The sequence below is a fragment of the Apus apus genome, chromosome 18, assembly GCF_020740795.1.
Source record: "Apus apus isolate bApuApu2 chromosome 18, bApuApu2.pri.cur, whole genome shotgun sequence".
Classification (NCBI taxonomy): Eukaryota; Metazoa; Chordata; class Aves; order Apodiformes; family Apodidae; genus Apus; species Apus apus.
Window position 1 is genome coordinate 7,058,145 of NC_067299.1, and position 27,111 is coordinate 7,085,255.

At 40.2% G+C, this 27,111-nt stretch overlaps 1 protein-coding gene across 10 annotated transcripts in view; it reads right to left on the reverse strand.

Annotated features, from left to right (window-relative positions):
- CUX1 (cut like homeobox 1) overlaps positions 1-27,111 on the reverse strand; it is a 278,864-nt gene that overhangs the window by 130,692 nt on the left and 121,061 nt on the right. For all 10 annotated transcript variants that reach the window (XM_051635435.1, XM_051635434.1, XM_051635428.1 and 7 more), the window contains 5 exons: positions 24,205-24,283; positions 9,983-10,120; positions 6,534-6,657; positions 4,351-4,427; positions 3,461-3,527 (listed from right to left, as the gene is read on the reverse strand). In XM_051635435.1, the coding sequence (XP_051491395.1) occupies positions 3,461-3,527; positions 4,351-4,427; positions 6,534-6,657; positions 9,983-10,120; positions 24,205-24,283 (485 nt within the window). The remainder of the gene's footprint in view (positions 1-3,460; positions 3,528-4,350; positions 4,428-6,533; positions 6,658-9,982; positions 10,121-24,204; positions 24,284-27,111) is intronic.

The window sequence follows — 27,111 nt, forward strand, 5'->3', positions numbered from 1 at the left end:
GAAGTGAAAGAGCAATGTTAGCAAGAACAGTTTGTCCCCAAAAAACTAAGGAAATGCATACAAGACCGTTTCTTTCTCTACAGAGGAGCAATAAAAAAAAAAAAAAAAAAAGTCTCTTGCACTAGGAAAAAAACCTCAGCATTCTCTAATTTTCCTGAAACTCAAGTCTGAGTTTGCTTTTCAGTTCCAGCTGCGATAGAATCTCCAGATCAAACTCATTAGTGTTGGTTAAATCCAGGTTTGCTGATAGAAATGTGTGGGACAGCAAACAAAACCAGTATCAGGCCTTGAGAGAGGATGTGCCTCTTTAATTGAAAAAGGCAGAGTAATCATTCATTTATTTAACCCAGAGATGATTATAATCTGAAAACCTTGAAATCCTCTTACACAACAACTGTTTTGGCAAGCCCCTCTGTGTTCCAACAAATATTAAACTGTGCTTGCCATTTGTCTAAGGAATCTTGTATTAATAAACATGAAGAAGAACACTTTTACCTCCCACACTCAATGACAGAAGAAAACAAAGACCAGCTGTATTCATCAATGGATCCTTGTTCTGCACATAAAGGCTAATTACATTTTACTTCAAGCCTACACATGGAAAACTTTGCTGCTGCCATCTTGTCAAATTCAGCTTCTGATATTCCAGCTGACAGACTGCAATGACTGCACATAATAAACTTCTTTTTGTCATTAACACCTTCAGTGCCCTGCACATGTGGCTGGGGGGATGCAGGGAAGGGGCAGGAGCAGCACTTCAGCTCCCACTGACCACACAGGACCCGCTCGCAGAGGGAAGGGGTTATTGTTATAGACTGGGACGACAGGAGCTAATTTGACTGGAGATTTTAATTTCAGCAACTCATCTCACTTGAAGACACCTTGCTAGCAGCACATCTGGATGGCACCTCTGTACCTCACTTGGAACAGGGACATTTTAAAAAGATAAACAAGTTGACACACTGATTTCCAACTTCAACATCACGACAACCAGTCGCTAGGACAAATTCCAGACTCCTTAATGCTGATACTGAAGACTTCTGACTGTATATTTCTTCTGCTTTTTTTTTTTTTCTGTTGTTGTTTGAAGGATTTTCAAAGTTATAAAAGAGTTGAAAGACAGCTTTATTCCAAACCCGAAAAGCTTAAAAGTACTGTTAGCTTTAAAAAATTGACAATTATCTTTTTTTTCCTGAAGGCATTCCAATTCATCTGCATCAAATAAGTGTCTGTAAAACTAACAATTCTGGCCTAAGATAAAAATCACATGTTTTTAAAACATAAAATTAAAATTGGCAATACAAGTAGCTTTTCAGACTTAGATCAAAAGAGGGTTTCTTTTTAGAAAAGAATCAAACTGTCTTTCACCATTTTTATTGGTGTTTTTTCAACATTTCTCCCAGCTTTTACAATTAAAAGAGATGACTCAATTTCACTGTCTACATTCAGTTCCCTTTTCATGTTTTTCTAGATTTCCATATTGCAAAATTTGGGCTACAAATGCCACACATGACTGTTGTTATGCAAGAACTACTCCCGCCATAAATATTCAAAACAATGATAAAATATTTCTGCTGTTATTAGGTCCTACAAGTTTGTTTTCACAGTACATTAAGTTGGGAGATAAAGTACATGCTTAATGTCTGCTTCAGGATTCAGCTCTGTGATCACTATATTCCAGACACAGCCCTCAGAATCATTCTGCTACAGAACACAATAAATTTCTTGTTACTGCAGATGCTACTAATTTGATGTAATTCTATCTGTATTAGGTAAGAATCATATTCGAGATCATATGAAAATATTTCTGTATCAATCTCTGAAAGAATGAAACACATTTAAAAAAGCAAACAGTTTAGAGTTCATCTCTTGCTCAGTGAAAAATAAATTATAGTATTAAAGGAAATAGTATTAAAAAAATAAAGCAAACACTCTGCAAATAAAAACATTTAAAAGGGTGAGGGGTTATTAGGTTCTTTGCCTACAACCACTGAGCCCTGATCTCTGACTGTTCCTGGAGAATCAACTGCAAGACAAAACAACAGCAACAGAGCTGCCACCATCAGTTACAAACAAACAAAAAGAGACAATCTGCAGTAATTGAGGGCTCCATCAGAAACATCACTAGAATGTGTCTCCCAGAGGAGGAGGAAAGCAACGAGGGAACAAAAATACCTTTTGATCACCTTATATGGAACTTAAAGGAAACTGGACTCACAGAGCAACATCAAAATTTACCTAGAAAATTGTCTTGAATGATGTAAAAGGTGTTTCAACTCCAAGCACCAATTCTTAACAACTAAGGACTTTCTTCTCTAAGCTCCAGGTTCCCCTCATACTCAGTGGGGAGTCAGATCTTCAGCGCTCACAGAACCACACGGTAGGAAATTAAAACTTGTTGCCAGTTTGACTGGTTTTGAAAAATCTGTGTTATCTAGACTGCCATGAGCCATACCAGAAAGCACTTACCTACAGACAAAACCAAGAGCATGTCACTCCTCCCATGAAGCCCAGGTTATTGTTTCTCCTGCCCCAGAATAGAGACAGCCAACAGCCTTCCCTTACCGCCTCTCCTCTACCAGAATGGGTAGTAAGAGCAGGAGGAAGGGTTTTTACTCTCCATTCACCCCATCACCTGCCTACTTTGAAGAGGAAGTGAAGCTCAGGCTCTGTGGGATGCAGGTAGTGGGCACGGGGATGTGATGTGCATCTTCCAACCCTTGCCATTACAGCAGGCCAGGGACTTCTTCTTTCCCATCCCATTTCCAGACACAGAAATGACTTTTTGGGCTTAATATTGCTGATCATAAGAATTCCTCCTCATTACTAACTTTCCATAAATATGAAGAGTTCAAAGAAAACCAGCAGAAGTCTGTCTCTCTTTTGTTGCTTCCTGCACTGATTGTTAATAAAACCAGGGGATAATTGGAAACAGTAGCCATTAAGAAAACCAGAATATATATTTTTGAGACTACCTACACGCTCTACTTGAAAAGAAGAACACAGCTAGTCACTGTAATTTGGAGTGAATCTAACAGGAGTGTTGACTGCCACCCCAAAAGCAGAAAGAACCAGGGTGTCTAACACTGCAATAGAACTCTTTTACTAAACCAAATTTTATTTTCACCAAGATTGGAAGGTCACAGTAAATATCTTATTTCTAAACTTGCCTTCTTTCTAAATAAAAGGGAGACATAGTATAAGAGATACATAGTAGATGCAACACCTGAGAATGAAACCAGGAATGCAGCAGCATGTGTGCCAGGAAAAGTGTCTTGTTGGGTGGAAGAAAATATGAAAACCAATAATCTCTCTATAGGAGGCAAATTATGACCATGTTTTCCAGCAAATCTGGACTCCTGAACCTCTTCCATCTCGTCTGTCTCCAGCAGACAGATGCAAAACAAAAAAGCAGTGATACCCTGAAGGAAGACATAGAAAGAAAACAGTGAAATCTTACTTTGCAGTAGTTTCTTCATCGTATTTTGTTTTCAGATCAAATAGTTCTGTTCTGGTTTTTTCCAAGGCTAAAAGGCATAAACATGAAGCATTACAGCACTGTAACAGCAGTGAAAAGCAAAAAGACTACTCTATTTTTTTTATTCAGCCATAAATAAAACTGTACACTTCCTGATGAAAAATTCTTTGCTTTATCCTTCTACCTAGGCTAACCATTGTGACTTAGGAAAAAAAAGAGCTTTTGATTTTTCACAATTTCTCTATGGTATTTTTTTTACATTGCAAAAATACCTAGCTTCTGCTTAACAAAGCTGACATCATTCACTTCTCAAGCTGGCTGAACTGCTTATTTATTTGAAATATTTATTGCAGTAATTCAGGGAATAACTTTTCCTGTGTTCTCACTGTAAACAAAACTAAATGTGGCCAGTTTGAGATCTTTAGATTTTAGAGATGAAGAGGAAAATTAATGGCAAGCAAGGGAAGGCACACTGGTAGAAACTGGGTTCCTACTGACCCAGACCAGTAGATGTGTGTGTGTGTGTGTGTGTATACATATATATATATATCATAGTTCAGAAATGTGTGAAACCAGAGCAAAACACAACATGGATGAGAAGTCCTGCTCTAATTGCAGTGATGCTCCAATGCTGTGTGTACTTTGTGCTTGGCCTTGTCCACTGTATTTACCAACAGACTGGCTGCAAAACAAGCCTCCACTTAAGTTGTGAAGCCCAAAAGAAGCTCAGATTCACAAAGCACATTCAAGCTCTGTTGGATCTCTCTGCACTTGCAAGAGCTGGTTCACACACAGTCCTGACACATTCAGTGATCTCTATCCTCTCACCTCCAGCCTGATCATTGCTATAGGTCAGAATAGCGATGCCAAACCTGTTTGCAAAGCTTGAACTTTGTGTTCAGCTTCTTCCAGCTTCGAGGCTGTCGACATCTGTGTCTCCTGCAGTTTCCTATAAAGGGAAGAGAAGAGGTGAGAAGAGAGCTTGTGATCATGTTGAACAACTTATTTGTATTTTGCAAATTTGGGAGATAGAGTGATTAAATGTCTCAACTGTAATCAGACAACTGACAACACCACACAGACTACAAGGTGCTTCAGTAGGACCCATAAATCATGTCACGTTGCAATACTGTTCATACTTTGCAGTCCCACTTATTAAAATTTTAACAGTGTAGCCACCTCATAACATAAGCTGTGAACATTATACAAGAGACTGCTATATAAATGACAACTTTCATGGAAGGCTTTCTTGAGCATAATTTGTTTTGGAAATGTCACACACATTAAGAAAATTGTCACCAAGCACCCTCTGTTGTACAAAGTTAGAGCAAGAAAAACGATACATTTCCATTTTACTGTCATAATGAAGAAATTTGTTGCCATAACTGATATACTGAATAGATGCAGCAGCTGTTTCATCATGGCTGTAATGGATGCCAAATGCAGTAATATTATTAGCTACTCTTTAAAAGAAACAGGCATATTTCAAAACAAATCTCACACTGCTATTTTCTATATAACATGAGGAAACCTTTAATATGCCCCCATTTCTTATGTCCAGAGGCAATATTTTCTTGTTTGTGTTAGTTATACACGTGTTAACATCATCTGGCCATACAGTCATGACACTCTTTGCTAAAGGCTACAGGAGTTAGAAAACTCAGCTTTGAAAGGTCCAGTCAGCACAGGTTTATGAAAGGCAGGGTCCCTGGATGTGTTCAGATGTCGCCTAGATGTGGCACTTGGGAATGTGGCTTAGGCTGGACTTTGTAGAGCAGGGTTGATGGTTTGACTCAATGATCTTAAAGGTCTTTTCCGTCCCAAGTGATTCTATGCAAGGGAGTTGCTCCAACATCTCCCAGGACTTGCTGCTTTTTACAACATTGCTTTTAAGATATTCTGCAGATTTCAGGATTGTGAAATGGCTACAAAACTACCAGCACACTATCTGCACACCATAGGGTGCATAAATTAATTCTTCAACACTCCCGACCACTTTAGTAACAACTTACATCAAGAAACATGTCAGTTCTCTTCATACCAAATCACATATATTGAGAACTCAAAACCTCTCTTATCAATACTTTGTTATTTGCATTAAATGACTTGCCATTTTATTTTCTTTTTAAGCATATCTAAATCACACTTGTACAGTCACTGCTTAGATGCTACTTACCAAAAAGCAACCACAGATAATGACGAATTAAAAAATAGCTTTGCATTCAGCAATAGATTCTTCCCACTCAGACCTGAATTTATAGAACCAACCCACCCACTGAAAAGCTCACGTAAACTGATGGGCTTCCACAGTGAGTTGAACATATTATAGCTTCAGTGTTACTGCTCCACGAGAGAAATAAATTCTCAAGTAGGGAATGCAGTCAAAAAGAATTCCTTCTTAAGACCTTGGTTTTCTCCCGATTTGTTTTCCTGCTAACCTACAAGATTCAGACACTGCCTGCTCCTTTGCAAAAGACTGGAAATGCACGCAAGATGCTTCCAAAAGTCACAATAAATAATAAAATACTTCTTAATTTTGACATGTTGGAATATGCAAAGCTTTTCAGGATCATCCAGGAACACAGTCCCCCTCTTAGACATTCCTACAGGAGCAGGGGTGATGCATCTTTTACCCAGGCTCTTGGCTACAGTCTTGCACCTTAAGCAGCCCAGGGTTGTACAGAGTGTACAACGGTGCTGTGACACACAAAGCACAGAGCAGACTGAATTACACCGTCTGCTAACAGAGGAAGATGAGTGTCACCAAGGACAATACAGCTAGTGAAGAATCAAAGCAGGTTTGCACCCTGCAGAACATGACACCCCCCACACACCGCTATCGCAAAGAAACAATCTGTCCTTGTTTTACTTCCACACTTGCACGATCGTTTTCCTGTGCAAAGTTGAGTATCAAATGATTCCATGTCAAACACATAAATCACCAGAATAGCTCAATTTATGAGCTGTCTCAGTACATGGAGAGGCTGGGGAGATTAAACGGAAAACTCCATCTCTTCTCCTCTCCGATCCCTACGACGCACACGCGCACACTCACCTCTCCTTCTCTGCAAAATCATTTTGTAACTTCTGTTCTTTCTCAAGGGCTATATTCTCTGCTTGGTTCTTCAGGGTCTGTTCATATTCTCGGATTTTCTCTTTAAGTGCTTTTATTGTAACCTCTACAGAAAAACAATAGGGGAAGAATGAGTTTACACAGCTCCACGTGGCTCCACAACCCAAGGCTTTCTTCACCCTGTAGGCTCAGTGTGTTTTAAACTTTAGCTCTTCAACTCTGACACAAAATCAATGCATATGAGTCCCTTTGGAGACCTTTTACTCCCTAAATGTTATATTGAACTTTAAGTGTTTTGGTGGAGAAGGATCAATGGAGTTTGCTGGAAAGCAGAGTAAAGAAGGTTCTTCTAATGTGACTTTAAAATAAAAATAAAAATAAATAAATCAATTGTAAAATATAGTATCACCTTATTGACTAGTCTCAAATTACCTCACTGTTGAGTGGAGATTAATAAAGTCCCAGTGTAGGTCTAAGTAAGCATTTACACATAGGACAGTTAATTCACATAACTGCTCATGTCCAAAGAGGCAGTTTTCCTATGGTCCATGCACAGATGCAATCTAACACTAATTGAACACATATCTGGGATACAGCTGTGTTCTGCTTCACGACTGATGAAAAATAAGGCAGTTAGGATTTAACTGCTGCATTCACAGTAGATCAAATTCAACAGACACTCTGGAGCCCTTCATGTTCTAGTTGCTCTAACTGCCTTGTCATCGACACTGGGTTTTACACACAAGCATCAACTCTTCTAACTTTCTGAGTGCACCTTGCAGGGAAACTGCAGGAACCCTCCTCTCAGACAGAAGTCATCTTGCATTTACTGTGCCTGGTAATGGATGAGAGAAGATGCATAAACCTGCAGAGTTATTGTGCAGCCTTGGATGGACAGCATCTTGCTACTGATCCATTCCTACATGAAAGCCATTTGATCCCACCCACAGGGAAGGGCTGAATCCTTATAGGGCTCAGTGGAGGAAAAGCAGGACATTCACCAGAGTGTGCTTTGTAACAATAATGGAATTTGGAAAAAGTGTTGGACTGCCAGAAGACTCACAGCTAGCACTACATTTCAATGGACTTACACAGGGATGCAGTGGTTTAAAGGCATCAGCTCATTAACAGATGCCATTAACAATGCTTTAGGAAAAAAATACCTTTGGATATAAAAAGTTTCTTGCTCTGCAAGAACAGTGTAGAAAGACAAACTCTATTATGAAAAGTAAAGCCTATGGACTTGAGGAAAAAAATCTCAATAATATCACACAAAATCACACATAATCCTTTCTAAGTCTAGGCTTTTAGACTTGACTAGAGAATTGTGAAGCCACAGTAGGTAGCTGGTGACAAGATCCACTATCTGGGAATTACACCAAAGGTAGATTGGGTGACTTGTGAACACAAAAAAAGGGAGGGAAAAAGCAGTAAAAATAATTGTCATCAAACTGGCTTCTTTTGAATTAAGGAGAGGGCTTTTGCTAGCTCTGCAAAAATCAGAGGAGGTTCATTGCTGAGTAACAGGCCATGAAAAGGACATGTCACATTTCAATTTCTTTTAAGCAAAGGGAAATTCTTCTCTGAGATCTGGTAAGTACTACAAATTCTGATCTTTTCCTGAATAAGCAAAGGATGCTCCTTCACATAGACAAAAGGATGTGCAAAGGATGCACTCTTTGTACTGGAGACACCTTGGCTCCAGTTATTTTCAGATATAAGTCTGTAAATGTGTTCAGAGAAACAGAGTGAAATAACCTCATGGAAATGCATCTCCACAGAGGTTGAATGTTTCATTTTAAAAGGAAACAAAGCTACAAAAATGAATACAAGAAGTGCCCAAACATGGGAGAAAAATGTGACTTTTGTAACAAAATCAGTTTTTACCTTTAGGTACCTAACAATGGATGCATTGGACAAGCATTGTTTAATCCTCCACACTGTCTGAGGAACTAAGTGCCTTCTTTAGTGCTCAGGTCAGCTGAAGCTGTTAGTCACTGCCATTAATACCAGTTTTGGAAGAAGTTCTTACAGGCATCTTATAGCTCATACACAGCTCTCCAAACAAAGAGATTAACTGATCAAAGCACCCTTAGCTATCAACAGGCTTCTCCCTGGATATCATCTTAATCCCTGTTTGAAAGAGAGTGTAGAACCATTGCACTGGAGTAAAAAACAATGCAAAGCCTACAGTGGCAAAACAGAAAGGAAACTGGTGCACACCAAAGTAAATTTTAAAAATGCCAGTTTATGAGTGGCTGCAGCAAAAAACTCTGGAAGCCAAGATCTTTTCCACTTTCTGGGATGAACCCCTGGATATACAGGATGCACAGCCTCAGGAAAACTTTGCACAGTGAACTGCAATTATTGTACATTTCCAGCAAAAATACTGTCAGGCTTAGAGCATTATGGCTCCCACATGACATCTTCTGCAGTCCAGCCTGAACACTTCCATGCAGGTATCTGTCTTCTCTGTAGGTGTTGAAACAAAACATGTAACTGGATATATGCTCCTACTGAACATGAGATGTAACCATGAAGAACCAACTTAGTTGCTAATGTACCTTCTAATGTTACTTGCTTTGGTGCAACAGTTCCAGATTTTTTTTTTTAAATCTCTGTTTCCCCAAATGTCTGAGACAATTTACCTTCCCACCACCCAGAGTATTAAAGATGGAGATGAGAAGTTCCATGTGTAGGCCACTATGTGTACAATTGAGCAAAAGTTGTTTCCTGATGCAGGAAACCTTCTTCTGAATCACAAGAAAACTTGAACAGTCTTAAAGACAACAGGCTTTAAATCTCACTGAGATTTTCATGTATTTTCATTTACTCTGGTCTCATTAAAAATTACTTAAATAATTAAACAGTATTAGCTTGTATCTACATTGCTCTATGGATAGCCTCTAAAGTAGATATGAAGTATGTATGCTGAATGTGCTCCAGTAACACATTTCAGATTTGGATAAGGAAAAAACAGAGTACAGAAAAAGTTCCATTTTGTACAGATTTGGACATGTGTGTAAAACACTGAATTTTTGTGTGTGCCTGTGTAAAATGTATGTCCTACAAGCACCCACATCCAGCTTGAAGTCAGTAGTAGCACCATCTCTCATAAAATGTCTACACATAACTTCAGTCAGGCGTGTAACTGTCAGGTAGTGCTGAAGGCTACAACTAAATACACACAGCAACAGCTCCATTCTCTGACTTGGTGCTACAGAAGATGAAATTTTTCTAGAAATCTAAAGAGCTTTCCCAAACTCACGTCTATATGCATAAACACAGAAGTAGCTATAATACACTATAATATTTCACCAAATTTCAATGCTACTGTCAACCCCACCCAGAAGAAATAAAATGGAATTTAATCCCTGTCTTCAGATTTCAGTGTGCATGAAAAGCTGACAAAAAACACGTTTGTAACCTACCCTGATTTTTCACCTCAGCGAATTCTTTGTTGTATTCCTCTAGAGTTTCCCTAAGTTTCTGGTTCTCTGTTTCAATATCGTGCATACGCTGAACCTTCAGCTGAAGCTGCTGTCCTAAATCCAAGGCTGGAACTGGATCTGAAAAAGAAACAGTAAAATAAAATGTAAGATAACATGAACACTTCGGCAACTCTAGCAGTTCAGAGCACAAGTGTCCTTTTTCACTCTAATAATCTCCATTTCAAGTGCCAGTAAGGCCCTACTTTGAGTTATTATTCCTGTATGTTCCTCACCTCATATCCTGCAAACTTCAAAAAATATAGATAGTTCATTGTATCCACGTTACCCTTTAAACTGGGGGGCAGGTCCTCATCCTGACATTAATCCATGGGGCAGTGCCCCTGGGTGAAGACTGTCATGATCAAGTTTCAAGTTTTTGTTTGCAAAATGAGAATTTTGGGGTAAAAAGCAATCAAACTGCACGGCTCCCTGGCAGCTAGTGTCCTAGTGTCTCTCACAGAGCTCTGCTTCTGTGGGAGTGAATTTCTGAAGGAAACTGTGCCCTCCTGCACAGCTGACCTCAAAAAGGTTATTTGATCATGGAGATCTGAGCTATATTTTTTCTAATTGACAGATCACTAATAATCTGAAATACTGTGTGGATGTAATTAATTCCATGAACCTCAGGTTTTGTGACTCTCGTTCCATCATTTCCTTATCCTACTAATAAAATATAAATTATTTTGAACGTCATCTCAGTATTAGTTCTCTGATGTTTGTCCCCTCCTGCTGAAGAGACTCCTTGGCAGACACCTGAGGTCTGCACATGTGATTTATTCTGGGACTTGTACTCAGTCAGGATAGAAAAACTCTGGAGTCCAATAGGCTTCCAAAAGATTATTGAATACATTTCTGTTATGGGCGCCAGCATCTCTTGTGAAATGGCTGCAAAGATTTAGTCTCCTGTTGAGGAATGCTAAACACCAAACTCAGTGGATCAACAACAGTATATATTAGGGAGTTCACTTAATTTTCAACCACCACAGTCATTAATTTTTCAGACCACCCTCAGTTTCTGGAAACACATAATAAGTCTATTGTACCTCTGTTAACACATTAAGCATGAGCCTGTGTGTTTTTTCAATATGCCAACGTTGTTTCATAGTTTATAAAAGAATAGTACTGGGTTATGTTGAGCTCAGAGACATTAGGAGTAGCTGCCTGCTGCATTTTGTTACTTCAGTTCTTCAACAGCTTATGGCATTACCCTGTTCATAATACAAAATCTAGGTTGCTTGTCATCTGTTCTCTGTACATACATAGTTTATGACTACATAGCTTTTTCATTTATGCTTTTTAGGCCAAATACTTTTCGTCATTATTATCTGTATTAAAATATTTATAATAAATCAAACTTAAAATGTTATGGTGGCAGAGACACGGGGGTATAGGTAAGGAATTAAATATAAAGCTTAAGTCACAGCAGTAGCACGAGTTAAAGGCCTTACAATATTTATGTATGATCCAGTTAAGGTAGGGGCTGTGACAACATCACCCCTCTCCCATGTAGGTCTGCCACCCATTTGTTTGGAATGACCATTTTGTCACACTTCTGCAGCTCAGCATTTCTCCAAAAGAGCTAGTCCAGGACATCCATCTGCTGAACATAAAGAAAGGCTGGATTGTCTCAATCTACCCGTGTCTTAAATTGTTACTGGAACTGCAAAACGTATTGGGCAGGGATCTTAAGCTTCAGCTATGATATTTCTATAAAAGTGTTAAAATGCCACCAGAAAAAATATTTAACTTTACAAAATTTTGGGGGCTCAGTAAAAAGGGAATTAACTTCATCTTGGCTCAAACCAGCAATACCTCCCTTGTTTTAAAGTGCCCACTGTAAAAAGCCAGGACTCCCACAAGAGGTATTTTGCTCCAAATACACAAGGCTTTTTATACTTAAATTAATAAAGAATTAAAAGACAAAAATAAAATGGGCATTATAAGGTGAATAATGACTAAACCTTTAGTCAAATTTGCAATCCCTGAGAAGCTTTATGTACAAAATGAAAATGCTTGCAATCTCATAATTATTCATCAGGACATGTATATTTAATTTAGCTCTATTAAAGGTTAATGTTCAAGTAGCAAAACAGTGGCAGAACAAACAAAATGTAAAAACAGTCTCTGTGCATTAAACTTCAAACTTTACTAGAGCCTATTTGAAGGACTAATGGCCTGCAGCCACTAAATACTGCTTAAGGACATGTAAAAAAAATCCCATGGCTGAAGCACCTCTTAAGTCCTTCTTTTTCTAAACTGCATTAAAGAAAACTAATCGTTGCATGACAATAAAATGACCAAGACATTTTGGGCAGAGAGACAAATACTCCATTTCTCATGGCAAACCCCAACATGCTCTTTAATCTCAAAAAAACCTTAAACCCCCATGATTTCTCAAGTCTTTATAAACACCAGTTAATCTGAAACAAGTATAAAACTTACAGTCAGAATGACTTTCTTCTTACCTGAAGTGGAATGGATTAAAAAATAAATATAAATACTCTCCTTTTCCCAACATATGCATGCATGAACAAGCATACCTTCTTATATTAACCAGACTTACAAAAATTATGTTTCATGTCATTTAACAGGAGGTCACTGAATTTTTAGAGAAGCAATGGACCAAAACCTTCGATTCATTACACAAACAACAGTCATATGCTTTTTTTTTTTAATCAAGTGGTACTAGCTTATGGAGAGAGGCAAAGAAGGAAATGCCTGTTCTGCAATGTGTAAAAGAGTAAAATCATCTCACTTAAGACTTAAATGTGGAAAACTCACCACAAGTTACTGTCTTGGATTTAATCTTTTCTAGCATGCAGAAGTTCAGAATCCCTCCCAGGCACAAGATAAATAAGAAAACTGGTAAAAGTAATCTGCTCATCCAGAACTTTTAGAAGCATTTAGCAAGATCATTATAGCCCAAGAGTAAAATTAGATGTCTCTTTTTATACTAGACTGGGTATATTACTTGCTATCACTTCCTAGTCTGTTCTGCTCTCCTAACCCACTTGTTGCATACTATACCCACAAAGAAACCCTTTGCAGCACGTGTTGTAGGCAGCCCAGCATGTCTGGATCCAGGCCCCCACAAGGCTTCCTCCACGCTGCCACACGAGAAAAATGAGCTACAGTATCTGCAAAGCCTGTTCCTGCCTTTACTTCCCAATGAGTTGGCCTTTTGGTGCAGTTTCACAAGGAGCACATCCCTGTGCTCACCACAGTGACACACTGCACCGTGTCCTCTTGTGAGGCTTCTGTCCTCACAAAGGAGGATGGACATGTCACAATGAACACAGATGCAAAGTAAATAATACTACCTATGCAAGATTATTTTTTATAACAGTTAACATTTCACATTGACCTAACTAGCACAAGGCAGCTGCAGGAACATCTCTCAGACTGTTCTCACACCATATACATGCCCTGATGACAAATCTTTTTTGAGCAGCACAGGAGAACACTAGGATAGGCTGCCCAGAGAGGCTGTGGAGTCTCCTTCTCTGGAGACATTCAAACCCACCTGGACACGTTCCTGTGTGATGTGCTCTGGGTGACCCTGCTCTGGCAGGGGGGTTGGACTGGATGATCTTTCCAGCTCCCTCCCAACCCCTGGGATTCTGTGATTTATTTTTTTTTTGCTGCTGCTGCTGCACATAAACCACGTATCTTACAAACAATTTCAGAAGAAACGCAAAGATGGGTCTTGCCAAAACAGCACATGACATGACTAACAACAGGCAGCACCTCACTACCCTCAACCTCACCCTGCTCAGACCAACCCCAACCTCAACCCAGGCGCCAGGATATCGATAACCACGTCCCAAGCGAGTTTCTTTTTTTTAAAAAAAAAAAAAACAACAACAAAACAACAAAAACCCATTCCTCCCTCATTCTGCAAGCTGGAAAAAAAGACACAGATCTTAATAATTCAATCTAAGTGTTTACACAAAGAGCACTGTGGGTACCGCTGCCCTCCCCTGTCATTAGGCAGCAATGAATGCCCCCCCTTGTGAGCACAGCTCCTGCAATGACATCACGCTCCTGCCTGCCTTACTTTTCGCCAGGGCACTCTAGGCTAATGTAATCATACGATTACATAATTAACCCAGCTGTCTCATTAAGAAAATCAACTGGAATTCAGGGCATAATTAGTCATACAGCAATTAGCATGCTGATGAGCAACTGATGAAAAGCTGTCTCGATATAGAGTATGCTGGGACCACCCTCGTTATTTAAGGAGAAGGGTGGAAAAAAGGAGGAGGGGGGGGAAAAAAAAAACCCCCACCTCAGGTCGAGGAAAATAAGCTCAGTCTGGGAAGTTCATGTTTAAAACCCTTCGGCCGGGGTTGGTTTTGTTGTGGGAGGCGAGAAGCTGCTCCCCCCCCACCCCCGAGCAGAGCAGCTTCCTTCCCATCGCCGCTCGAACCTGTTCGCGGCGGCAGGAGCGGGCTGCGGGGGAGAGCGTGCCGAGCCGAGCCGGGCGGAAAAACTGTCTCAGTGCTTAAATGGACGAATTACAGAGCACTGCGGCCAGTTACCCCCTCTCTCCATACATATATATACATATACATACTATATATATATATAAATATAATGCCGCTGCTCGGTAGGGAAGTTTCTCCAATTGAAGGCGCCCTGCAAATGACTCTTGGGAGGTGCTGCCGAGCTGGGGGAGGCCGGGCCGGGCCGGGCCGGGCCGAGCGGAGCCGAACGGGGCCGAGCGGGTCTGCCCGGATCCCGCGTCGGGCACCGGCCCGGGCGGCGGGGGGAGAGCGGCAACGCACGGCCTGGATCGCGGCGGGCGGATCGGGATCCGCCGGCACCTTCCCCCGCACCTTCCTTCCCCCGCACCTTCCTTCCCCCGCACCTTCCTTCCCCCGCAGCCACGGAGCGATGCTCAGACAATGCGCTTATTATGCTCTCACTCCTCCCTGCCCGGGGCCAGCGGGCTCGCTCTCCCTCTATTTGTAGAATAGATTCATCTGGTATCTTAAAATGGAGCTCCTGAAAGAGACTTTTCCAAAACAAAAGGACTTTTTTTCCCCCCCCCCCCTCCTCTAAATTCCCTCCTCCCTCTTCAACGCAGGCCTGTAACAGTGGAAACGTTAAAAAAAAAAAGCAAGTTATGAAACCGTGCCAGCTCTACGGGGGTAATTAATATTTTACATCACTGGAAATGTGTTTCCTAAGGTTCGGGTCTAAAAATAATTTGTCGAAGGCAACGTGTGTCTTTTAACAAGACCGCGTTGCTGTTGCCTGAACCACATCGTAAGCAAAGCGTTCGCAGGGATCGCTGGCAAGAAACACCCACACAAACTGATAAGGGGGTGGGGGGGGGGTGGGGAATAAATCTTTCTGAACTCTATTGACGTGATTTCACTTTTTTAAAAAAAGCCAGAAGTTCAGCCCTGCCGTGTCACGGCACTTCCGTCCCCGAGTTAAAAGACGCTCTTGAGTTTCAAAATGCCTCACTGCTCGGAGAACAGGCTCTGGTTTATGGGCAGGAAGAAACTCTCTGAGCTTTTGATGCAGTTAAGTGCTTTCTTGGGAGGCTTGCGTAGCTGAAAATAACCTGAAAGTGTGTTTTAGGAAAAATAATAATTACATTGTAGCTTTTGAATATTCAAACACCTCACAGCATACTTAATTAATTCATTAATTATTCCCCAGAAATTTCAGGGGTAAATTGAAATAGCCTAGAGAGACTGAGACAAAGATTTCATGGAATAAATGATAGGTTTCCTCCTTTTCCCCTATGATTCCAGTAGCCCAGGGACAGAAGAGTTATAGCTGTAATTCTGTTTGAAACAAAGCTCATCATCTCTCCAACTCCTCACTTCATGAAAAGGTTCTCCCTTCAATCAAGAATTATACAGATTTTCCTACTCCAGCAATCCCACAGCGGCGGGATCTCTTTCTTCCTTTTATTTTTTTCCCCCGCTTTTTCACAGTGTTCTCACCCTCCAGTCATCAGAGCATTTTGTTAAGGCTGTACCAGGGAACTCAAAGTGCCCACAAGAGGGTGAGGGACTCTCATTTTCCTTACCAGCAAAAAAAGCAGAATCCCAAATTCTGCCGACCTCTGAAGGCAGTAAAAGCAATCCTGATGTGACCGACCCCTCCCCATGGGGACAGGGGGGGAAGTCACAGCAAACTGGTGCCTTTCCTCCCCATTAATAATGGCAAAAGTTCTCCCCCATGTTTGCAGGGTTAAGTGGAACAATGGCGAGATGGTACAGAGCAAATTTTGACCACAATTATACAGATCCCTTTGCCAGAATGGGGTTCTTAGATCTTGTGGGGTATTGTTTTAAAACATCCTTTATTTACCTACCCATTCTAGAAGGGCTACTAACAGAAAAATGCTCTGGCCCTGCCCCAGATTATGAGATGCATCTCTACCCTCATATCCAAAAAAGTCAAATAAGGCAGAGTAAATTATTGTCTCCTGAATGAATTGTGCTGCAGTCCCCTGTATTTTCAAAGGAGTTACCAAAATAAATAATCAGAAAAGTTTTAATATTAAAAGTGGAGCATGCATAATAGGTTATACAATATTCTATACTATAAAGGACCTAACGAGTTACAAGAGAAGCCAACATCACTGAAAATGTTCCCGTTTGATCACTAATATTCTGGTAATGGCTGAAGACATTGGAATTTACTGCTTCTACACTGAGCTCAGTGCAAAGCAAGGACAGTTACAGAAAATCACTTGTACTTTTAAATTTCATTTCTCTTCCTTTGAGATTATAGAACGAAAAAAGAACCTTCCACTATGTTTGAAAGCATTTCTGCCACAATCATCCTTTCTTTCTCCTAAAAGCCCAGCACTAAAGCCTCCAAAAGCTGGGGTTTATTCTAATGCCAGTTCATATTCCTGCAGCTGAGAAAGGGAAAGTCCAATATTCCCCATCACACCCACAGTCTGCCTTCTTTGCTCCAAATATGCAGCCCTTCTCCAGTCACCAGGGTTAGGGCTTCTCTATCTCCACTCCCTGAAGCAGCAGCTTTCAAAGGGTGCTGCAGTTACCACCTCCAGGTGAACACAACCAGTGTCCCAGGGATATCTTCTCTCTCATACTGCACATTCTTCCTGCTTCTGTTCATTGCATCCTTCCCCTTATCTGCACCTCCCCTCTTCCTTCCGTGCCTCCAGCGTACCAAGTAAAACAGGGCTTGACAACCACGCAATAAATTTTTTAAAGTGTATGCTTTAGGGATAGTTCTCCCTTCCAATATTTATTCCAGCTTTTACAAAGGAATTTATCCAATTACTAATTCAACGAGAAAAACTAAAGAAAAAAGTATGTGATCAGACAAGCCCAATTTCAAGCCACATACTCAGGTAACTGAGCTAATTTTAGTTATTTTGACATGAGTTTCAAAACATAAGGATAAAGTGAATGAATAGCAAAGAGAGGATTTGGCCAGGACTTTGCACTTCATCTGAAAATAACTATGTAATGCTAACAGTATGCCCTGCCAGTGTGCATTCATCCAGTACAGATCCAAAATTGTATTTTATGCTGTGTCTCTGAATTCAGTCCCCAGAGGGAAGGGGGCTGAAGTGATTATGAGCTACTTCTACATTGCTCAGTGCTGGACTACCCGAGGGCTGGAGCAGCATCCCAGGCAATTCAGACTCTTCAGGAAAATAAAACATTAGCAACCACTGACCCTCCCAAAATGCTGTTCACATCTCCCAGCTGCAGCCTGGATTTAAACTGCCCCTTTCACCCCCACCTTGGATGTTTCTTTAAGCAAAGGTGCGCAGAACAGTTGGGGGAAAATCACCAACTATTTACAGTCCCTCCTTTTTTTACTGTACCAACTTCTCTCCCAGAACTGGGGCATTTTTAATGTTTATGCAACTCCAGTTTTTTTACCCGGTCTAAACATGCTAGTGAAGCAATCAGGGATTTTGTCTGCAGCTGGGATACAGTCACAAGTTAAATGACTACCTGCAGCCCCAGGGATTTACTGCTTTTCACTATTTCAAGCATTAACTATGCTCAAATTTCTGCTTCATTTTATCAGATTCTCAAGACTGTTTAGAAGGATACCCTACTGCTCTGTCTGAGGGGGTTGTCCATGAGCAAGTTCACTTTATTTCCCTTCCTCCTAAGACTATTCACTGTAATATTGTTTTCTTTTCCCTTGAAGGCTGAGAAAAGGCACGTTATGAATATTCATTGCCCTTATAAAGTTAGGGGTGGCAGAAATACATGCCTTTGCATTTTATGTGTCTATCTTCAATTTTATTCAAATATGTTTTATTTGGAAGGAGGAAACCATTTTAACACGTATTATTAAACCAGGAATGGCTTAAAAATTTTCACACTGTTTGTAACAATACGAAATGTTTCTTAAAAATTGTCTGTGCTGATTGTCAGCCTTGATATACCACAAACTCAGGGTATAATATAACCTGGGCTTGCTCTTTAGACAGAGTTTTGCTAAACAATTAATGATTATACTAGTGAAGGGTGCTCTGAGTATTAACTTTTTTAAACTATGTTTTTAGCATTTTAGTTTGTGATATGCTTAACATGGAGCCTTGCAGTGAACCTCTTTTCCTTCTCCCTTCTTCACATCTCTCCTAAATTTATATTCATCCAGCTTTTCTCTACAGGCACAAGAGGCTGGGTGTGCTTATGTTGCAATTCAAGCACATCGTGCAACTTCTGGGTATGTAAAAGTCTATACAGACCTTCTGCTATCAGGGCTGGCATTAACCTTTATGCTTTCTGTTTCATGTTATGTTTTACAAAAAAATCCAAACAAGCCACATAATGTATATAAATGCAACAACTTCATACACATTCATCACCTCCAACATATGCAGCAGATGATTTTTTCAGGGGGGTGGAGGCAAACCTGTTTTTCTCTTGTATCACCTTTAACCTCAGAACATTGATCAAATACACTTCAAATGGAAATCTTCTCTCGGCCCAAACAGCCACACAAGTCTGCAGAGTCTTGCCAAATTGTAAATAATCACAAGCAAATGGAGCCATAGCAGCAAGCACTTCATCTGACACTGCTACTAGCATGGGCTCTGTGGTGAAGGGATGAAGCTCTCTTTATGGGTGAGAAACAAATTTTCATTTTTGCCTTTAGAAGTAATTCCCTAACACTTATTTTGTGCATTGGTGATTCCTTACTTTAAAAGAAATTTGTGTTTCCTCAGCTAATGGTGGAAAAAAGAAAAGTTGGAATTTACAAGGCTGAACTGTGATTATATGTAAACAAAAATACTGCATGTAATGATGGGTGTGTGGAAAACTCCCTCAGAACTAGCCTGCTCTGCCCCTTAGTAAGATACAGCCCCCGTGGCAGGGCATACAATTTATGATTGCAGGGAGTAAGGGAAAGATAAAATTTCCACTTCAGCCATCTTTCATTGTTATTGCTTTTAATTGTTTTGACAGGGCACATTAAAAAATTATTTTTTTTTTTCTTTTCTCTTTACCCTCTCTGATATTTTATACTTTCTGTAGATAGTGGAGCCTCTGAGCTAAAAAATGCATCATGCACGTTATACAGCACCAGACTTACGGCAAACCTGATCACAACAGAGATGTGAAGAGTCTCCAATAAAACACACATACATCCCCCCTTCTACTCTGTAGGAGTTGTTTAGTTTCTTGATGAGAAAATTCCCATTAAGCAGGAACGAATACCATTTATGGCTCAGCCCCAGAAGGCTGCAGAGTCCTCACCAAACTGAGAGCAAACATCGTGCGTTAACGTCTCCTGATTCTCAAACATGCATACGCTGAAAAAGCCCAACATTCATTCCTGTTCTATTTGTACAGGCTATAAACGAGATGCAGTATTGTGGCTCAAGTGGAAAGACAGCACTGAGGAGGGTTAGGACAAGGTTCTAGCCAAGCAGAGAGCAGGAGGGGAGGCAGGGAGGTGCGTGTGTTGGAGCCAGGGTGTGCTCGGGGTGCCGGAGCGCGGCGGGGCTGGCGCTGCTGTTCGCGCCGTCGGGCAGGGAAATTTTACCTTGGAGTAAAGGGAAAAGCAGGAAGGAGACAAGCTTTCAGCTGCTCCCCTTTCGTGGCAAGCTCTTAGCAGCAATGCAAAAGGTATATGATCAGCTTTTATAGGAAAAGAGCCACGGCACCCAAAACTGGTTTAATCGTTGCCACCGCACGATTGCGGATTTTCTGTCTAAAGGCAGAACTGTTTCTTCTTTGCCTGCACAGGAGCTGGGCTGAACAGGAGCAATACTGAAAACTGTGAAAATGCAAGTGTGGCATTGTGCAGTAATTGCACATTAAGAAAGACACAGCATAAAGTGAAACTCTCTTTAACCAGTGTATCCAGATACTGTCATCCGGCATTCACTCTGGGTCTCTGCGTTTTACTTGAGAATTATAGTGAAGTTTTGTTTGAAAAGAAATTAAGTAGTGAACATTGTTCCTTTCTAAAAGATAAAAACATTTAATTTTTAGTATTTATAATGCTTAATATTTTTTCTTCTAAAGCTTCAGAAAACTAGTAGGATGAACATAGTGTTTCTGCAAGGCAGCCCTGCTCCTCCAAACACTTAAGACAACAGGGCCCTAATTTCACTTGAAGTATTTGGAAGACCCTAAAAGCCAAGGGTACTAATATAATATACTTATTTAAAAAAAACACAAAACACTAGAGAGAAATATATCTTGTACAGATGGAAAAAGGCTTCCTCAAAATACAGACCTGACCTCCCTTTACTTAAAAACATTCACATTATTTTTAAAGGTAAGTTGTGACAACCTTGTTGATTAGTGCAATTCATGTGGCAGCTTTCACTTTTCTCTAGCTCTCTACTGCATACTGAAAATAAGGCAATTAAATGAGGAAATTAATTGCATTAATTAAAAATATTCAGTCTCAAGCAAGACAGAATGATCTGAGTGAGAATTACAGCTGTATACATGTACATAACCCAAAATGTTTTCCTTGACATGTACTTTCCTTTAGGAAGGATGAATTTTGCAGCACAAACCAACGATAATGCTGTATTAACAGTATGATAAAGATGTAGAGAGTTATGAAAAGGTCTGGTTTATCTTTTAAAGAAAAAAACCCTGATGTATATACGAAAATTTACAAGTAAAATACCACCCCTCCCACAAATTCCTTACTGGTGAGCCTGAGTGAAAACTCTGGTCAAGTCAGAAAAGAAAATCATTAAACTTAGCTGAATCCATAAACCACCATAGCTGGAGTTTCAATACAGATCATTTTATAGTAAAATTAAAATAGAAGCCCTTTTTAATTATATAAAGTGTGCACATTATTACTGAGGAGAGGAAGACATGCTTTCCTCAAGAACCATAAAATTGGCTGCTGGGAATTAGACTTCAGCTGCAATTATTATATGGTCCTATAAAGGATATTGAAAGTCTGGTAAAATTGCACCCTTGTAATGTAACAGTGATGCTTAATGCTAAATAACCACTCTGCAGCATTCCAGTCATAGCTTTCTCAAAACATCATAGCTCCCTTCTCACACTGAAAAGAAAACATAGCAGGATTTTGGAGCTAAAAGTGTACCTAAATATTTGAAATACCAAATGGACAGGTCAAAAGATATGTAGAGCCACACAGAGGCAAAACAACATGTGATAAATGAATACCGATGGCCTCGTATAAAGGAAAGCCCTCCATGGATCCATACCCAATGCAAACGACTTCATATGATGGGAAGGAAATTAAAAAACCAACACAATGAAGCAAGCCCCTAACTCTGCCCTACCAGGTTGTGAGGAATACCAGTGCCATACTTTTCTAATGGCTGTTTTCTTTTTCGTTGCAGTGTGTGTTGTAACCAGCAAGTATTTGTTATACCTGTGCACAGCTCTGGAAGACCAGCCAGACTTCTGCTTCAGAACCTGGAATTTGCTTTTAGCAACATCAGGATGCTCCTCGCCTGCCTCTCAGGCCTGCAGATCTAGCATGGGACTAAAACCTGTAGGTATTTCTAATCCCACAGACTCCATCACACTCACAACTTTGCCAGGCTCAATTTTTTACATGTAGTAAGAATATCAAAGAAATATTTCTCTGACACATAACATAAAGCATGTGCAGGGGAAGGCTGGACAAGAGAGAGATTGTGGAGTGTGGATGAAGGGGTGTAAATTTTGCTCTTGAAAGTGAAGGAAAGGAGAAAATTCTTTCTCCTGCGAAGAAGTACTGACAAAGTCCCTCACCATTTAGATCATACAACATGGGTGGGATATATGTCCAACCTTCTCCCTAAGGCTTCAGTCTGACGTTGCTGTTCAATTCCCAGCACCTGTGATAATGCCAAGGTTCAGAAAAAAAGGTTCTGCACGAGAGCATGAAAAGGATCCCACACAGCTCGTTTGACACAACTACTCAGTCATGAAAAAAACCAGACCATTAGAAATCAAACCTACTTGGCCTCTCAAATTATGGCAGGGAACTAACACCCTGGACTGCATTACTGTGGAGATGGAGGGGCTACAGTTTCTTCCCTTAGCACTGACTGGAGGACTTGCAGGCTGCAGGTACTTTGGGTAGTTTCCATGGAGGGGTTTCCTTCACAAAGCAGAGGAGTGAGAGCCTGTCCCCTTCTCATGCCAGTGCAAACTGCCCACACCTCAGGACCCTCTCAAGTTGTCCACCTCTTCCCATGGCACAGGCAGACGTGCAAAGGAAGCTGTTCACCTCTGAAGCACTACTAAGACTATGAGCAGGAAACAAGCAAATGAAAATTCCCACACCATAGCTGATCATCCTAAAAAACAACATTTCTGAGGCAACAGTGGTCTAGGATGAGTGTGGTAGGTCCCTGCATCTCTCTATATCTGCTGCACTTAACACAGCAGGTAGTGCCACTGGGCACTACTCAACTGTCAATGTGAAAGCATTTAAAAATATGCATGTTAGCTCTGACTGAGCATCTGAAAAACACTGCCCTTTTAACTGGATAAGCTGTAAACAAAACATTAAAACATTAATTTTTATTTGAATCATGCATGAAATGTGCTACATAAATGGCAAAACTAGTGGTAAGACCAGGGTGCACTTTGCATTGAGGCCTTCAAAGCCCTGAAGAAGGATTTTGTTACACCTCCAAACCTCTTCAGGTATTTTGACTATTGTATTTAGAGTAACATATAGAATATATCAGTGTTTCATAAAAGTATAAAATCTTCCATACACACAGAGTCATATGCCAACAGCTCAGTTAGTCCAAGATCTGGAAGAGGAAACTTGGACTCCTAACTCCCTCTCATCTTTGGGAACAGTTGCAAAAAGAAAAATCTGTCCAGAAAGTATTTATCTACCATTGAGAAAAACAATGGTCAGGCTCTTCTCCCAGGTAACTAGTGACAGGATGAGAGGGTATGGCTTGAAGCTGTGCCAGAGCAGGTTTAGATTGGATATTAAGAAGCACTTCCTCATGGAGAGGGTGATCAGACATTGGAATGGACTGCCCAGGAAACTGGTGGAGTCACCATCCCTGGAGGTGTTTAAGGAAAGACTGGATGTGGCACTTAGTGCCATGGTCTAGCCTGTGTGGTGGTTTTAGGTCATAGGCTGGACTTGATGATCTCAGAGGTCTTTTCCAGCCTCAATAATTCTGTGATTCTGTGAAAAGAATTGACTCGCAAAATGTCAAAAGAAATTAACTGGGAACTTGTGATGCCAAATGTTAAGGAAAGCAGAAAACATACACATTAAAGGCCTTTAAATAGAATTTATGATTACACTTACACTGAATAGAATTGAAATTTGGTACTGATTTACTTTTCAGTAAGGCTTTTTTTTGTTTGTTTTTTCTCTGTGCTTCACAAGTACATTGCTGCCTCTTGATAAAACTTCAAGATGCATCTTTTTTTCTTAAAAATGTGGGAACCCTCTAATAAACAAATTACTGAGAATCACGCAATATTGTGATAATATAAAATGATTCATACAAATATTAAAATGTAAACACAACAAACAGTCTTAACAGAAGTCATAAAATGTGCCTCAGTTATAGCGTTCTTTCCATTAGAAGCAATACTGGAGCATATCAGTTTCAGAATAAAACCATATGTACCTCATCAAGGTTAGAAAAAAAACACCCAGTAGCATTCATGCTAATAAGCCATCAGTTTTTCAGAATAAGGAAATAATTTGCTTACCTGGAACATCAATTAATCTCTTATAAACATTCAAGAAGGCTGCCTCTGCTTCTTTACTTCTTTTACCCAATGCGTCAATCTAAAAGGAGTGATGAGAAAAGAAGGCTTTTAGATTTCCAATACAACTTTTACACTCAGAGCTATAAAAATAAATTAATAAATTCCATGTAAAACTAGTTTATACATAAAAAGAGAACTCGTGTCTCCTGTGTAGTTTCTATAGAAGTAGCCTTGCAAGAATATTTCTGGGACGTTGGTACTGAATGTAATTGAAAGTCCTGTTTCAGCACAATAGCAAGCATCAGTATTTTTATGAATGCTGCTGTCTATTGTACTTCTTTAAATCTTTATCAAAAGCAAAGTATTTGCCAGTCAGGTTCTCTTCTCCACAACTCTTTGCCTTTGCCACTTATTAAGATCAAACACAACAAATGGGAACCACGTGCACTCCTGACATCCTGCTCAGCCTTTATCATGGCAAATATATTTTTCTATTATTTCCACTAAAGCTATGAAAGGATGAAAAGCTGTACTTGTTGAGCACCCTGTGATACTTAACACCAAACAACTGTGAGTCTTCTTCATGCAAGTAAGTTTTCTAACACAGCTGAGGCACAGACCCATAGAGTCTATACTGCCTTACACTCAGGAGTTCAAGCCAGGCTTCTCTGACCAGCTTCTCTTTGTATTTTGTAATACACACAGTACCAATCTAAGAAGCTGTTAGCCCAGGTGAGGGAAAATACTACCCCACACAATCTGTTATTTCTCTCTAAATATGTATTTTCATCTAAAACTTTGTTTTAGACGAACAGAGTGTTACAGCTCTGAGAATAAAACACTTATTCCACAACAACTTTTTTGGTAAGCACGTATTTTCCTAAGGTACTAACAAACAGAGGAGTTACAGTTACTAAATAATGACAAAAAACAACCAAATCAGCTCAGGACCAGGTCCATTTAATTAGTTTTCTTTCCAAAGCAGAACGAGACAGAAAGCGAAGCAGGAAAGCCTGACAGTTCTGCAGCAGCCTACTGAAATCAGGGAACTAGAAGTATGGAGATTGTAATTCCCATATTTTAATAAAAAGCAAGGAAGGATCTGAAGAACTACAGATACAAAGGCCTGATATCAATTCTTCTGTGTATTTGAAAGGCAGTTAATATTATGAAACCATTTAAAGGTGCGTACGTCAACATGTACTAAAAAAAGGAAGGTCCTGTCTGAAAAACGTCCTTGAATTCTTTCACTATGTTATTGATTTGGTAGATAAGGCAGAAACAATGGACAGAGTTTACTGTATCTGTATTTCAGGAAAGTATCTTGATATTTTATTATATGGGAGGGAGATGTGCAGAACTGGAAAGCGTGGTACCAGCCCACCCGTGGCAGGGGCTCTGGCACAGGAAGCAGAGGGTGCCAGGGAAAGGAAGCGGTGCAGGGAGGAGGAGAGATAAGCAGGAGGGTGCTGCAGGGGTCAGATCTGGTGCCACTTCTGTTTACTTCGAACAAAAATGACTTTGCAAAGGCAAGGATTTTGGCAGGGGGTGGGGAAAAAAAGAACCAAACCCAACAACCTACAATGGAGATGATTAAAATAATGGAGGGAGTGAGACGCAGAGTGCAGAGTGCAGGAACGCCACGTGACGTGTATAGATTAGTCTTATGGCTGATAAGTGACTTGTAGAGATCATTACGGACAGGATTAAGGCCAGAAAACCAAAGGACAAGGACAATTGTAGAAATTACACAGAAGGGCAATGCACAACACAGAAACCAACAAAAGATTTGAGGGGAGGGTTCAAGGAGGAAAATAAGGACGCTGAAAGCATCCACACAGCAGTTGGCAGCAGCAATGAAATCCTGAGAGATACAGCAAGAGGTTGTGAAGAGACAAGTTATTGCAGCACCAAAACCTGTATTTAGAGAAACAAGCAAATTCCTGGTTTGCTTACAACCCCCCCCCCCCCCACACACACACAGTCTGGATTAATTTCTGTAGCTCACTGGAGGTGCAGTGTAACTGAAACATGACCTATTTGCAACTTATTCTTATCAATTGGGAGGGAAGGGGGGAAAGGTAAGTATTGCAAAGATGATAAACAAACAGCAGAGGCCAAAATGATGGAGGATGTGGAGAGCAGATATAAATTCTCCAGAAATGCTGGCCATGCTTGTCTTTCAGAGTTTACCAAGAAAGGCTACAGAGAGACACTGGAATCTCACAGGGTATGTGACGTGCTGCAGAGCAAGGGATTGATGGTTGTGAATAACCCATTTATTAATTTGAGTTTGAGCAATCACAGATGGACTGATGCTCATTAGGGAATGAGAACATCAGTAATTCAGTTAGAACATTTTCTCACGAAGAGTATTTGAGATTAGAATATGGAACAAACTGCCAAAGGCAGAGAGGCACCGGGTACTGTAAATCAATGCTTGGGACTATCAGACACCTTCTGAGAATGGGTGAGAAAGGAGGGGGCAGTCATCAGAAAGACTTTTGCAGCTGAAACATTTCATGGATACCTAAAGACAGATGCTGAAGGCCAAAGCACACCATATGTTAGACTGCTGGACTTTAATGTTCCCACATACAGTCTTCTCTTGCTGCTGCTCAGCAGAGCACAGCCAACTTTAAATTACTATTATTAAATACAATTAGCATTACTGAAGTGGTTCTGTACTGTATTTTGAAAAATTCATTTGCCCTTTTTATGAAAACCAAAGCATTTTAAATGCTTGCCTTTATGTGAAATAACAGGATGGATCTGTTTTCCTATTACAGTTTTTTCACATTTTAATAAAGAGCATTTGTACTTATAGTCTCCCTAAGTATTATAAATGTTATGGTTTATTCAATCTCTATGAGTTGTACAGTGATTGAAATATAAAACAGAATTGAA